Source organism: Austrofundulus limnaeus, unplaced genomic scaffold (genome assembly GCF_001266775.1).
Source record: "Austrofundulus limnaeus strain Quisiro unplaced genomic scaffold, Austrofundulus_limnaeus-1.0 Scaffold5, whole genome shotgun sequence".
NCBI lineage: Eukaryota > Metazoa > Chordata > Actinopteri > Cyprinodontiformes > Rivulidae > Austrofundulus > Austrofundulus limnaeus.
In genome coordinates, this window is record NW_013952407.1 from 5286401 (window position 1) to 5302227 (window position 15827).

General features: G+C 39.6%; 1 protein-coding gene across 1 annotated transcript in view; it reads right to left on the reverse strand.

Moving 5' to 3' along the window:
* Positions 1-15827, reverse strand: part of snx29 (sorting nexin 29) — a 230948-nt gene that overhangs the window by 154998 nt on the left and 60123 nt on the right. The window contains exon 14 of the mRNA XM_014028096.1: positions 10047-10132. Coding sequence (XP_013883550.1) covers positions 10047-10132 — 86 coding nt within the window. The remainder of the gene's footprint in view (positions 1-10046; positions 10133-15827) is intronic.

Genomic DNA, 15827 nt, shown 5'->3' on the forward strand with positions numbered 1-15827 from the left:
GTTTTATGCAGTTTTGTAAGGGTTATTATTTGTACCTAATCATCATGAAATAGTTGGGGTCAACTGCATACAACCAGACAATAACATGTTTGTCACAGTAAATACAACGTGTTGTGAAGTTTTGTAAAAATTGAAAAGCTCCGAAACAAACTGAGATTTGATATTATAAAAGGTAAAATGTGCAACTAATACAAAACTCGTCATATAACTGGAGGTTCTTTTATACAGTGCCTTATTATAATTTTCTCTGGGAGAGGTGGACGATGACACCCAGCAGGCTCTGGCATTGAGTGAGGTGATTAAAATGTTCATTAACACCAATCCGTCCAGGTGATGAAATCTGTCACACACTCCTGCTGTGCCCATATTGAATCGCCCATGACATATGAAGTCGAAGACACAAGAACCCACACACACGAACGCTGACCACCTGGCCCCACCTGTAACAAACAATATCCGATGTCACCTCTCTTCTGCCAGGAAAATAAGCAGTGTCTGTTGAACTAATTGTTGTGGACACCCCACAAAGAGACCTCCCTCTCTGCTGAATAAATGACAGTCCCTCACACCTTTGGGCCGGTAAACATGTTGGTTGTGAAAGGCTAAACCACGAGAGCCACTTCCTGGCTTCCCCTCTTATGATCGGAGGCTATGGCTCAACGTGTGGGCWCAATTAAGCTCAATTCACATAGAGRGTGACTCATTATTTGCTCTTTTACAGTTGGCCTCCTGGGATGTAAATAACTTTGTACCATAAAGCACTCGAACACCTTCTACGACAGTTTCATACCCACCTACAGCCGCTAATGCACTTTTTAATTTCAGCCTCTCACGTGCGCCTGCATACGCTGCGCCTCACCTACACTCACTCGAGGGGACAAGATGCTCAAAAAGACAGTCAACACAAATACAGCATGTTGGGAATCTGCAAGCATCTGCACATTAGACCTGAAAAATCCACATGCCTACACACATTTCTTTCATTATGACTGTCCTCTGCTACCTTTGACCTGCTTTTCTCTGATTAACCCCCAAACGCACTCAGCTACTCTTGTGAACAAAGTGATTAAGTCCACCTCCAGGTTGTCATAACACAGGGTACAAAACTTTCAAGCATACGCAGATACTCTCTCAAATTCTGCCGACAGCTCAGGTGCCCGTATCCCTCCCCAAGGCCAAGGGCAAAGCCAAGCATCCAGCGTGGCAATAAATGCAGATCTATGTGCGTAATGAATAAGTTACACGCTCTTATTAGGGCCGGCAGCAGTGACAAATGCCTCTCATTCACTCATTAGGCCACTGGCTGTCAGAGCAGGCAGGGGAGACAAAGGCGCAGAGAGAGAAGCTTATTGGGTTTTTAACGGCCATGTAATCCATCTCCTTATTGCAGATGAATAAGCTGCTGTCAGCAGAGGGTTTATTTATGGATATATTAAACYTGTATGTGGAGTTAAGGAAAATGCAAAATTAACCAAAAAGTGTTTCTGCTACTAATAAACTCTAACCTTTAGCGAGGACATAGGGGAAAGTTGGTCAATTTGTACCTTCACCAAATTGTACCTGTGCTTCGTATTACAGCTACAATTCCTGCCCACACTCACTAACCTAACCACATCTTAGAGTCTGTTTCTGCCAAAGTAGCTATTTTTGCTTTCTTTTTTTTTWAAYTGGAAACTATGGTAATGGGTGAGCTTATCTTTACTACCAGAAAATGGGCATCCCATTCCACTGATCCACTGGACCAAAAAACACAGAGGTATACCAAGTAGCAGTATCAGTTTGGGTACTTGTCGATACTGAGTACCAATACCAAGTACTTACTGAGTTGGAACTTAAAAATTACACGACTATCTCCCTCCCTCTGTGAACCTTCTGTTCTGCCCTATGGGCTGTTATGTCTATGATATGTTTTCTTTGTAAGATCATAAAACTGTGCTAAAAATAAAGTTAAAAAAAGAAAGAAGGCTCTCCTTCCTTATAGGCCTATGCCCCTCTGACTGGATCAAATCCAATATACAGCATGATATTTAATGTTGCAAAAATTTAAACTTTTCTTTCAACTTGTATAATGTTTCTAAACATGGAACTGACAAACTTTGTACAAGTACTTGTAAAAATGCTGATATTGGTACCTSACTATAAAGACTCCCAGCTAACAGTATTAGCTGAAGCACAAGTACCCCCTGTTACCCAAAACCTCCGTTTCATTGGAGGACTTTTTTCAGCTGCAGGAATAAATTTTAYGCTAACAAATTTAAATTATATACAAATATGAATACATTTACTGATGAATTTGAAAAGTTTATTTTCTTTAAAACACCAATTCCTACTTTGTAGCAAGTGATTTTGTAGAAAGTGGCTAACTTTTTATACAGACAGGTTGATGTTTTAAGCAAATACACACTATATTACTACCATTTTGCACACATGCACTTCCTATATAATCCAGCTGTGCTTTYTTTCATAGTTAACATTACATCATAATGTAACAATGGTAATGACAAATATTTATATACTGTGACAATTATCTGCCTGACGTAAGTAAATAAGGGCTCAGTTGCACCACGTTAAATACACATGCCAYGAGATGGAAAGATATACAGTCTCTAAGAGCATGTGCAATAATTTTAATTACACTTTATTTTTCTTTGCWGACAMWAYCATAAAGGTTCCTCCTTGTCCTGCGGAAAAGAGAAATTTGCTGAAATTCTAACAGTTGCTCAGTCACAGTGTGTAAACGATCATTACAGACACAAACTATAAACAGTGCAGGTGCTTTGCTGCCTTGAAATGTATAGAACGTGCATTGTAGTTTGCTTGTTTTCAGACATTTAAATTAAATTGTCATATTATTTCAACAATTTACTGCATGAATTAAACCAAAATGTACTTTTTAAAAAAGGATTATTCTAAAGGCCAAACCTTGCCAATAAATAATAATAAAAAAATGTAACAGCTGCAAATCTGCTTATCCTAAATTCAAAAGTGTACTCCAGTAGATTCAAATATTCTTTAAGTGGGAGTAGCTGCCAAGATAGGTATATAATGAACAAAGGTGGGTATGAAGCAGCCCAAAGGAGAGGTAAAATATGGGCAGAACTGAAAACAAAGAGACTCGTTGTACACAGCTTCTTTATGTACACAAGTACAATTTGGCAAAGGTACAGACTGACCAAGAACCATGAAAAACACAAATAAACACAAAGAGAAAAAAGACGTAGTCAAAAAAATACATTTTTAAGAATGAAATTAGTGGCCATATGGCACTTTTTTTTTTACAAAAAAGCTAAATGTTGGGAAAATTGTGTACTTAAAAACTTAGCCAGAAACTCTCATCAGGAAAACAGTAAATGGAGAATTCTGTCTTACCAGACTAGCAGCCTCCTGACCCCTTGACTGATCTCCTCAAGTGTACTCAGTGCGCCCAACCAGGACTTGAGAGTTTAAAGAGGAACTTACCCCAAAATTAACTTTTTTTTAGCTGATAAACTGTCTAGAATGTGTCTAAAATGTTATATAGTACTGTTTTTCTGTGCTAATTTTGATGTTTTTGTGCGTATTTGTTCAAATCTGTAATGCTTGGTCTAAAAACGTGTTTTTGCTGCTCATATGGGTAGAGCAGTGGTACTGCAGGCTAATTTGTATATTGGTTAATGGCTCTCCACGGTGACGTGCTTCTCCAGGGTTTCGTCACAGCGGCTGTGTTCTGGTATAAAAGCCTCTCTCTAAGGCATGCCCCTGCAGCAGTCAGAGGGTGGAACAGCTAGCATAGCATGATCATTTGTTACAGCTTCGTATTAGCGTGTTAGTGGCTAACATCGCTTGATCGCAGTCACACACACACAGACACACAGTGCCTCAACAACACAAGGCTTCATGTATCACTGAATCAATGTTTGAACCAGCAGCTTGATCAGATAAGACTTTAGCCCCACTGAGCTCCACAGCCTGACTCTCCAGCCTCCCTCAGCCTCGGGTGGGGAGATGAGACAGAGGCTGCCTGCACTGCGCTGCTCTCATACACACACAGACACGCACACCTCAGCTTGCTGTACATCCTGCACAAACAGGTAGACAAGAAGGTGTAGAACACCACACACACAGCGGGAGGAGAAAAAAAAGGCAGGCAGCGCAGCGCAGCGGGGCAGTCTGGGTCGGACAGAGCTCAGCCGAGGCTGCGGTAAAGCGTGCCGTGTCCTGATCCAGGGAGACAACACAAGTCAGTCCCAGACTGTGCTGACTTGTTCATTTTAAATGAAATATGTCATGAATCATTGTGTATGTCATGAAACTTTACTTTTTACAAAACATAATTTGTTTAGAAGGATCAGAAACGTTAGCTTGTCACGTTCTCTCGTCCTGACCACACCTCCTTGCTCCCCCCACCCCCAGCACCAACCACTGTAGGCATTTTTTAAATTTTGCAATGGGGCGGTGTTATCTTTCACAGTGGGGTAAGATACACTTTAATAGCTCCTGATCCCACTCCTCCCATTGTGTTGAGCCATCTCAGTGGAAGGAGCTGAGATTTGGTGATCCCTTKCCTTTGGGAAGAGTATTCCCAAAGGTGGCACAATCAGTCTGAACAAGTTGTTCAGGCAGCCATTGTTAGGCATCCACCTGAGGCTTTAAAACATTATCACCTAACAGACAAAAACGTTTCATTTAGATAAGAGGCAAAAGCAGTGACTTTCTATTCTGTCAGTGTCTTTTTCCAAACCTCTATCATTTATCACTGCACCAACTGAACTTCAGACTAAAAGAYCTTATAAGTTTCTTTCCTCAGTTAAGGCAATAAAACATTTCTTCTGATAGTGATTTACTGCACCAGATTCAGAGAAAATATTGCGCCTTTCAACACAGTCAGTTTTTTTTAATCTGTGCAATTGTAATTATATCTGTGATAACGTTCCACAATGGAGTAGTTGATTAGTGCCCCAAAAAGGTCCTGGGTTTGACTCCTGGGCTGGAGCCTTTCTGCAAGAGGTTTGAATATTCCCATCATAAATGTGTGGGGTTTTTCTTTTAATTCTGGCTTCATTCCACAGTTAATGCATGTTATGTTAACTGATGACTACATATTGTCCTTTAAAATAGAATAGAATAGAAACAGCCTTTATTGTCCCACAGATGGGAAATTCATGTGTAACACCAGCAGCATCTGTTCACAAAAAACAACATATTGCAATGCACCACTAGCAATTGTAGTAGTGGTAATGGAATAAAGAAAATGAAAGAATTACAATGAAAATAAACAAAACACTGTACATAGCAAAATAAAATAAAATATCCTGTGCAGGTAAATTACAATGAGGTGTGCAGTTGAGTCAAATTAGGTCATTTCCAGTAGTGTACATAATGTGTGTGTGTGTGTGTGTAATAAATACTGTAAACGGCAGATTTTTACAGTTAGTGTAACAGTACAGAAAATAGATGTGCAATAGCCACAAGATTGTTATTTAGGTAGTGACTGAGAAACAGCGTTGATTACATTGCAAACAAGCATGAATACTTATTGAGTTTGTTGGAAGCAGTGCTGGTTGTASAGTCTAACAGCTGCTGGGAGGAAGGATCTTTGGTAACGCTCCTTTGTGCAMTTAGGATGCAGCAGCCTGTCTCTGAAGGAGCTCTGCAGCTCAGCTACAGTTCCATGCATTGGGTGGGAGACATTCTCTGTCAGTGATGTTATTTTAGCCAGAGTCTTTCTGTCTAACACCACCTGCACTGGGTCGAGGGGGCATCCCAGCACAGAACTGGCCTTCCTGATGAGCTTATCCAGCTGCTTCATCTCAYCWGTYGATAAGCTGCTGCTCCAACAGACGATGCCYTAGAAGATGGCTGAAGCCACGACTGTGTCAAAGAAGGTCTTCATGAGCGCTCCCTGCACTCCAAAGGACCTCAGCCTCCTCAGCAGGTAGAGTCTGCTCTGACCCTTCCTGTAAAGAGCGTCCGTGTTGTTGTTGGTCCAGTCCAGTTTATTGTTCAGGTGAACACCCAGGTACCTGTAAGAGTCCACTATCTCAATGTCCATTCCCTGGATGTTCACCCATGTCAATGAGGTCGGTCTGTGCCACCAGCTCCTTGGTTTTAGCAATGTTGATGAGAAAGTGGTTCTGCTCCAGAGAGCTCCAGCTTGTCCCTCAGGAGTCCTGGCTGGATGGTGTTGAAAGCACTGGAGAAATCAAAGAACATGATTCTCACATTGCTTCCAGGTTCTCCAGGTGAGTCAGAGCTCGGTGCTAAAGGTAGATGATGGCATTATCCACCCRGATGCCAGGCTGGTAGGTGAACTGCAGCMGATCCAATGAAGACTTCACCAGGTAGCGCAGATAGTTGAGGACCAGRCTCTCCAGGGTCTTRATCAGATGCAATGTCAGAGCTACTGGCCTGACATTGGTGTGAGTGTGTGCATATGAATGTCCCCCCCCAATGTTTGTTCTGATGAACTCAGRGTGGTTTTAGTCATTCTCACAAACACACCTATTACTGTTGCCTCAAGTGGTGGGCAGTTTTATCAGCAGTGGCAARTGAACTTCATCTGTCTTTGAATTTCATCCTACAACAGGTTCATCCTCACAGCGGTCATAAATTCTAAGAAGCAGTCAAAGCAGGGAAGTATTTCCAACTCTGGCTGACGCCTCCTTCATACAGAGCTTGCACAGCATCTCACTGGGGATTAAATGTATTTCATATGCTCAAATCCAAACTATTGCCAAACTATTGCAGTTACATCTTTGAAGGGAAGTTATTTAGGTTCACCATTCTTACAATTGCAGTTTTCTAAGGTTCATAACTGAAATCACTGGTTTAGCTCATAATTTGCAGAACTTATTTAATTTAAAAATGGTAATTGACTACTAACAGATTTAGACACATATGAAGCTTTATTAGGATCAAATTACAGGAAGCCATTTATGATTATATTCAAAGGAAACACTGCTTTATTTTGATATTTTGGTGTACTTTATTTTTGTTTTTCCAACCATTACTACTAGCCTTTCTCTGTCCTGCAGGACTATTTGATCAGCGAGTTTGGTTGTCCACTTTGACGCTGGAGCAATGCCTCATGTGGCTTTAGAGAAAAAATATTTTTGAGCAAATATAGCCACTAAGGAAGGTGTTTGGTCAAGAAGAACCCTTTGTTTATGGAAAAATAATTGCATAAATACAATACATCCACATAACCCTTCAAGTACTGTATCTCATGTATGATATTGCTGCATGCAGCTCAGTATTTTTCTCATGAGAATTCTCTTTTTCTCACTCTGCTAAATCTGACTGACGACTAATTTACATGTCCCCAGGAGTTCAGCTAACAGCCTCCTTTTAAGGACATGCACACACATGCATTCATAAAGCTATGCACATGCAATCTGGAAGCTTATTAAACCACTCTTGCACAAGTGAATTCTCTTTGACATGAATAAAGGGGAGTAATGCTAATGACACATAACATAAATCATATGTTCCATTCGACGAACTTACACAGATGTTCAAATGGGACTTATGCATACAATATGAATTGCAATCAAAATTCATGAAAAACACCAAACAGGAAGACGGGCTCACTGGTGCCTCATATGCAAGTCTAAGCAGAAAGGGGGCATCCCCCAAATAAACACGGATAGACGCCTTCGTACATGGAAACAGTAATTATCATTTCTCTCAAACGGAGGGAAAAAAACTCGTCTTTTGTGGGATGTCAGTGGTTCTGACAATGCCTGAGGAGCGTTCAAGAGATCACATCTGCAGCGCTGTCAAAAACAGGAGGGGTTTCGAAAAAGGCAACGCACCAATCGCGGGGAAGCATGCTGACAGCACATAAAAGAGGTGCTTGTGTATCCGTTCATCCACTGCTCACCCTAAACAGCTCCCACATTACTCACCTAGCTCCACACACACACACACATACACACACACACACACACACACACACACACACACACACACACACACACAAATGTACAAGCAGACTGCGAAAGTCGACATCAAAGTTCAACGGAATGAGGTGCATCATTAGTCGGAGAAGACAGAGGTAAAGAGAGGATGAAATAATTTAGACGCTGCCAAGGAGGAGGAATTACTATGCCTGCTGGGACAAAGGGAGTGCGAGTGGAAGGAGGGGTTGTAAAGGCGACAGAAAAGATACAAACAAGAGAAGAAAAAGTCAACATGAGCGAGTAGGATAATGACTGCGGTAAAATACACGACCCAAGGGAAAACAAACAGGTGTAGACAAACTCAAGAGAAACACCAGGCAACTAACAAGACTGTCTGTGGTGGTGACCTGAGTGACAGTGATTTTCTGTTAACATACGTATGTTTTCATTTGTCAGGATCTCTCTGTACAGACATCTTTCTTACTTTTTGTTTCTCCCCGCCGTGCTCAGCAGGGCCACGCGGCCATGTCTGACGGGCCAAACCCAGTAATCAGGCACCAGAGAGATGAAATGCGAAGCCGCTGTGATGTTTTAAACATGACGCCGTTGTGGGCCCAACTTGCACAGGTCTGCGTAGGCTCGATAAACGGGGGGTTGTCAACTCTCCTGAAGATGTTTGACTGTTGGAAATCCTACTGTATGAATAAATGAATCTTTTTCATACAGAGATAACATTTTCTAGTCATCTAGTGACCAGAAAAAAATAACCTGCTGTGGSGGGAAATGAGTTCCTGAGACAAATTGTTGATTTCCAACAGAGTAAAACTAATACAAATAATAAAATATGAGAAAGAGTTTTATATGATTATATAAAAATTAGTGCTTGCATAGATCAAAATTTTTAAACGCTATTAACCAAAGATATTTTTGCAAAAAAAAATAAGGGGGTTGCCTTATACTCAAATCACATTATACAAAATGCATAKAATACATCTTTGCCATACAAGAGATGGAAAAGGACATAATACTTAAAAAGTTACACATTTTACCATTTTTATACCAGTGAAGTGGCTTGAACGACAATAATTATTGCATCATATGGTGTAGTGAACACATCTATCTCTAAATAAATGTCTGTTTACAGAAGTGTCGTCTTTCACAGTACTTAGTCTGTGCTATATACTATATTACAGCAGCTTATGTTACTAATGGTGGTAGATGGGCATGATTCATATTATGTTGTAATTTCATCCAGTTGTTGAAATGACTGTCCAACAAAACATTAACCAATGAAAAATAGCAGCTTACCTGTATTTTTATTTGTTAGCTCAAATTTTATAGTGACTTCCACCCTAAATTTAAAGCTTTTGCACCTGCCTTAGAATGCTACTGTCCATCCTTTGACTTCTGCATTATTGTTGCTGCAGTTTTAGCATCACCCACAGAAACTGTATTACCAAAGTTGTGCTCAAACAAATAAATAAATATTGTTTAAAATAATCACCAGATACACTTTGCTCTTTCAGTAAATGTCCGGCGTCGATACTGTAGCACATTATTAAAAGAATAAAGGAAGATGGAAAAAACACACCATAAATGGATTACAATGATAAAAGTTTGCAAAGCTCATTTTCTCTGCTGCACAAAATATTTAAAAAAAAGAAAAAAAAACTAAAATGTCACAAACACACAAACCCTTCCAGCAGCAAAGATAACRGCTCTCCCCTCTATCTCTTCTATCCAACAGAATGCAATTAACTATTATGTGGCCCTCTGTAATCTGCTGTGTTCGTTTTATTTTCCTTTTAAAAAGCAGGGACTTATCTTGCTAGTCTTTATACAGAGGATGATTTCCATCCCCTGGCAACAAGGAAACAAAGTCAAAGTCATTAAACCCTCCAAAAACCTCAAATGCAYAATGAGTCAAACACAGAGGCAGAAGAGAAGCCATCTTTTTGACATGTCAATGCCACAAAAATTGAAATTAATAACTAAAAGGTCCAGAAAAATCTAACAGAACCGATCCAGAATTTGGAAAAAAATGTACCGCCAACCCATATTTCTCAGTTTGTGTTCTTCACCATTTTGTTTCAATCATGCTTCATGTCAGTGAGACACACACACATTATATAGGTCTTGAAGATACACAAAAAGACAGRGTCTTACCATCATTGTCCTGGCTACCCTCTCTTTTCAGCATCTGCACTGCACCCACATACTTCTTCAACTGGACCTTCAGGACTTCATTTTCCCTGCAGAAACAGAGAAACAGCACTACATTTTAGACAACTGTAACAACAGCAGAGGGGTTTTTTTCACCCTAAACTAGATTAGATTTATGCCTTCAGAGAAGTTATCTGTTAACGAGTAAAAGATATTTTGAGCTCCAGGTCAGTTTGTATTGATGCCAAGTTTGGTTACTTCATACCCTTAATTTTAGTGTAAGAAAACAAACTGTCTATTGCAGCTCATTGGACTCACATTAGACATAATGTAGAAGACCTAATCTTCTGACCAGTTTGTATTACATTATTCAAGTAAATAAACTGACAAATCATTATTATTATAAAACAGGAAATTTGGGGGAAAAAAAGTTATTTTACAACACGTGTTAAACTTAAGGCCTGCGGTCCAAATGTGACCCACATGAGTTTCAAAGATATATTAATGTCTTACAATAAGCATACGGTGCTTTAAAGCCAGCCCTGACAATAAACTACATCACCCATTATGAATGTTGATTATTTTACCCACAAAACGACAGCAGCTCACCTCTAGGTGGAGGTGCACAGGACTCAAAAGTACCCTGCAAGTGGCGTAATTCGCTCTTTAAATTCACTGCATTTCATTGCATTTCCACCAGCTATATTTGCTGTGGTCCAGTTGAACTAGGACGTGGGAATTTCCCACTTACGTAAATTTTACGTAAATTTAAACTGGAACACCCCTCCAGTGAGAATTCCCTATTGGAAAGTGGGAGAGTTGAGAATTCAAGATGGTAGCTACTCATCACATTTATTATTATATTATTATTTATTATTATTCTCAGTTATTGTTTGTCAGTAGTGCTCAGCTGTAGCAATGAGAATGGGAACCTGATGTGTTTTTACTTGAAGTTAAAAGCAAAATGCCACCTTTGTTTTGCAATCAGTTCTTAAACTCAGAACTAATATGACAATTTAATGTGTGCCAAAAGCACAAGCAGGTTGTCCTTTCACTGTATTTCATGCAAGCAGAATTTGCTTTATTACAGCCTGCACCATCAAAAGTCTACACCTAGTACGTGTGTTTTATCATGATGTAATGTACAAAATGCATTCCTTATCACTGCCACATGTAAATAGAATGTTCTGAGGGTTTTTCTTCTTTTTTCACAATGTGTCTAAAATAATTTACTAGTTATCACTGTATTCTTAGGGAACTGGTGCCATAATTCATGTATAGGATTAGTGCAGTTACTGTTTCACAACCAAAAACCAAAATGTACAAAATAATAATCACTTAGCTTAAAAAGCTAGCTCCAAACAGTGAGGTTAGGGTACAAATTGGCAGAGGTTTGAACTGAGCAGCACCCACATTTTGTTATTAAAATTATGCCACYAGCCACAGGAAGTAGTTTAATCTGTTTTATGAAAGCATGTGATGAAGGGAGATGGTGTGAACCTTGTGGCTTTGTGCCAATGAAAAATAAAAATACTCTGACTCTAATCCAGATGGTCAGACTGAGATATGAGTGACATTGATGAGACTTGTTGATCACACAAGAATCAAAGGCTGGTGCTCCGATCATCAAAAGGACACCTGTGTGAATAAACTGAGTGTTGAATCTTGAAAATGATGTGACAACTCATAATTAACTTTTATGAATCATGTGAATCCAAGCAGAAAGTAAACAGGTGGCAGGGTTCTGTCCCAAATACAAGCAGATTGGCATCCACCAAAAGACAACATATGGCTGAGAAACAATCTGACATATCTGCCCACTTTTGAATAATTCTGGAGCGTTCCTCTGAAAAAAATAAAAGCCAGGAAAAGAACATGTTCTCAGTACTGTGAGCAGCAAATTTACACAAAATATTTATGCTAAAAGTTAAACATGGGAAAAAGTCAAACTGGTAAAATCATTTTAACCATTTTCTCCATTAAGGTCATCATCTTGGAATTCCTTAATTCCCACTAGAAGTATAATTTTTCTTTAATGGCACTCAAAAAGCCTCGACTTAAGCCCCATTTTGCAGAGCACAAATAATCTGAAACCAATTCCAAGAATAAACGTTGAGAAAACTATGATGAATTTAGGAAACCAGTTAAAACAAGTAATTGTAGTTGTGGACTGAGGTCTTCTGCATTTGGACTTTGTTGAAATACTGTATTCAGGATTTTTTTTTTTTTGCTTCAAGTTCCTGTTGACACGTGAGTTATCCATTCTTGCTTTGCTTTGTTTTAGAGTGCTTTAGACTTTCCCTGAGATTTTCTGAAGATTTTAAACCCACTTGTAACACTCTTATGGTTATGGTTWCTGGGGATGGATGAAAAAAACATTTGAGCAGGGGCCTCGATGGGCCCATTGCTCTCCCCAAAAAGACACTGAGCTTTATTCAAACCTTTGTGTCTCTTGGATGAAAGACACAAGGTTAAAAACACTCAAGTGTTCTGAGCTTCTCAGGATCCATAAAGGGGTCAACAAGAATTATTTTCCTTTGACTACTCAGAGCCAGGCAGTAGCCCAAGTTGTGCAAAGAGGTCTATAATTCAATGCCACAAGCATCACACACATTGACATGGAGTCCCATCACCATGTTGTGGCGATAGAGCAAGTTGTGCCCAGTTAGGACTCCAACCAGTGTACTTAAGAGTTTTCCTTGTCAGGGCGATAAGAGCTTTCCCAAACCTTAAATTTGGGCTATTTATCAGTTCCCATGCCTGTCTGGAGAGTCTGTCGGCTCCCTCCAGCAGATTAAATGTTGATGTCTAATCCAGGCCTGTTGGGCAGTCCTATAGACAGCTGTTGAAATACCTACAACAGTCCTTGGTCCTTTGAAGTGAGCCTGACTACCAACTTTTGCAAGATAGTCAGCTCTCTCGTTACCATTAATGCCAGTTGACTGCTTCGGCCCACTCCCAAGCCAGTAAAGACGAAAAGTGTTGCCATTGGAGAGCTCTAATAGCAGCTTGGCTATCTGTTAAGATGAACATTTCCTTCTGTATACACTGCAAAAAAAAAAAGGTGTAACACTCTTACCTTTTCTATTCAGATCAAATCAGTTTTATTTATGAGTCACACTTTTTTTTTAATTATGCTGGCCAAAGTGCTGCACACAATAAAAATTGTAAAAAGATAAAACYAAGCACAAGAGACCACAAAAAACTGGAAAAAAACTGTTAAAAAGTATTTAAGAAAACAACCATAAATTTAAAAAATAAATCAACTCTCATGCTGTATTAAAAGCCAATGAGTAAAACTGTGTTTAAAATAAAACAGAAAAACACCAAGAGTTCAAGCTTGTCTGATGTGAAGTGGCAGTTGCCTGGTTCCACAATTTAAGAGCTACAACTGAAAAGACCTGATCACCTCTGTAAACCAGCCTGGACCTCAGGAAAACTAAAGACCCAATCACCATTGTGAACCAGCCTGAACCTCAGGAAAACTAAAGACCCAATCACCATCGTGAACCAGCCTGGACTTCAGGGCAACGAATGACCTGACCACCTCTGTGAACCAGTCTGGACTTGAGCACAACTTAAAGCAAATGATCATAAGTAGCAGAGTGGTTAGGGGAGTCGTCCTGGAACTGGAAGGTCGCCGGTTCGATCCCCCATCCAGCTGTCTCAGTTGTTGTGTCCTTGGGCAAGACACCTCACCCCCAASGCCTCTGATGTGTGTCCCATCAGTATGAATGTTATTGGCACTGATTAGTCTCCATAGCTGATTGTACATGTTAGCTTTGTAGGAGATCTGGTAGAGTGCTGTGTGAATGGGTAAACGAGGACATAGATTGTAGTGTGAAGCGCTTTGAGTGTCCTGCATGGATAGAAAAGCGCTATATAAGTACAGTCCATTTACCATCCAAGGGATCTGGAGGGCACATAAGGCTGAATGAGGTCAGACAGGAAGCAGTCTATTAGGACCCTAAAGAACATCAATAAAACTTTATAGTAAATTTTAAAATGAACAGAGAGCCAATGAAAGGAAGCCAGCACCAAGGAGATATGTTCATATACTTCTGTTTGTATTAAAAGATGAGCAACAGCGTTCTGAACCAAATGCAGTGGTGAGAGACCGGTCTGGCTAACACTAACATACAGAGTGTTATAATTATCCAATTGAGATGTAATAAAAGTGTGAATCACCAGTTCAAAGTCATGAAAGGATAAAACATTATTTTACGGTAAATAGAAACTTCAGTTTACAAAAATAATCTCTTGTATAACCAGACCAAAAACATGCACAATAGGTTGCCTTCAGGTCCAGGCTTCTCTTGCAAAAGAGATTTGTGGTCTCAATGGGATTTGCCTGTTTTTAATAAATAAATAAATAAATAAATAAATAAAACCTTGCTCAAATGTTTGTGGAGAAGCTTAATAAAGATGCTAAAATCACAACTACATTGGTTGCTTTAAACATTGTGACAACTTTTACTACAATCTGTACAGCACAACCATCTGTATAAAGTGGGTTTTATTTAACTACCATCTGCACTTCCTGAATAACTATTCATCTAGCTACATGTCTGATCAATGTTTCTATATATAAACAATACACGTTTGAAGAATCAAATGAGCATTGTGTGTTCAGTTTTCTTTGAAATACAATTCTTTCCTTTGATGCATTGTTGAAAGTGAAAGGGATTTTTTTTWAATTCAAAGGCTGAAAAGATTTTTGTTCATGCACAGAATAAATATGAAGTTCTTTGTGCTTGAAAAAAACAATGGACTCAAAGTCATTCTCATGTGTTCCAAACAACAGCAGGTGCATTTGAACCTCTGCTGTGAGCATAAACAACACRAGAATTCAATGTTCAATGTCTCACAAATGCATTTTTAAGAGCACTTGAATGTGTGCGCTAGACAGCGGGAGAGGACACACACATTGATAAAGGAAAGGAGTGAGAGACAGAGGCAGTCTCTTTACAAAGTCATTACTGGCTGAATGTCATTGACTTTGTGGAGGAAATCAATTACAGTGCAGAGTTGCTTTGTGCCCTTGGCAGGTAAATTTACCAGCCTTTGTCTTGCTCTGCTTTTGCATTTGCCACACCCCCCAACACCTCATTCAGTACAGCTGAAATCTGGTGCCCTGATCACCAAACTCCTTTCACGACCCCGACAGGAGACCAACCTCTCTGCAGAGCCATCCACTTTGTTATCAGAACCGCCTGCGGCCCAGAGACTCTTAGACTGATTAAATTATACCAACACATGAGTGTGTTTGGTTTTGTCTTGGAAAGAAGATTACAGTTCCAACTCATTTTACTGACAACGTTTGTATCTACAATTATATGACAGAAAGATTACAAACAGACTGGGGGTCGCATGGAGTYCTTATGAGCTGTCAATATCTTACATGCAATAGACAACAGTTCAGAGAATCAGAGAGAAGTTGAGCAAACACCTTGTCAGACTGAAGCAAATTTTCACCATCTAAAACAACTCAGAAGCAAAACATTTRGAACATTTGATGCTATATTAAAGTATTTCTACACCTTGTGACTTCAGCATGAAACCGTTTTGTGATGCAGTTTTTCATCTACACAATATCAGTGTCAGAAATATCTGCTAAAAATATCTGAAAGCGAGTCAGCTGAGTCTGCCTTGTTCTGTCACTCTAAACAACACTTCTTCTGGTAAAAAAATTGTAAGGTGGTAGAAACCTTCACCTTTTACAAATAACTCACATCACACTCCATGATAACGATTTTGCTTGTGGCTGTGTATGAATATATATAT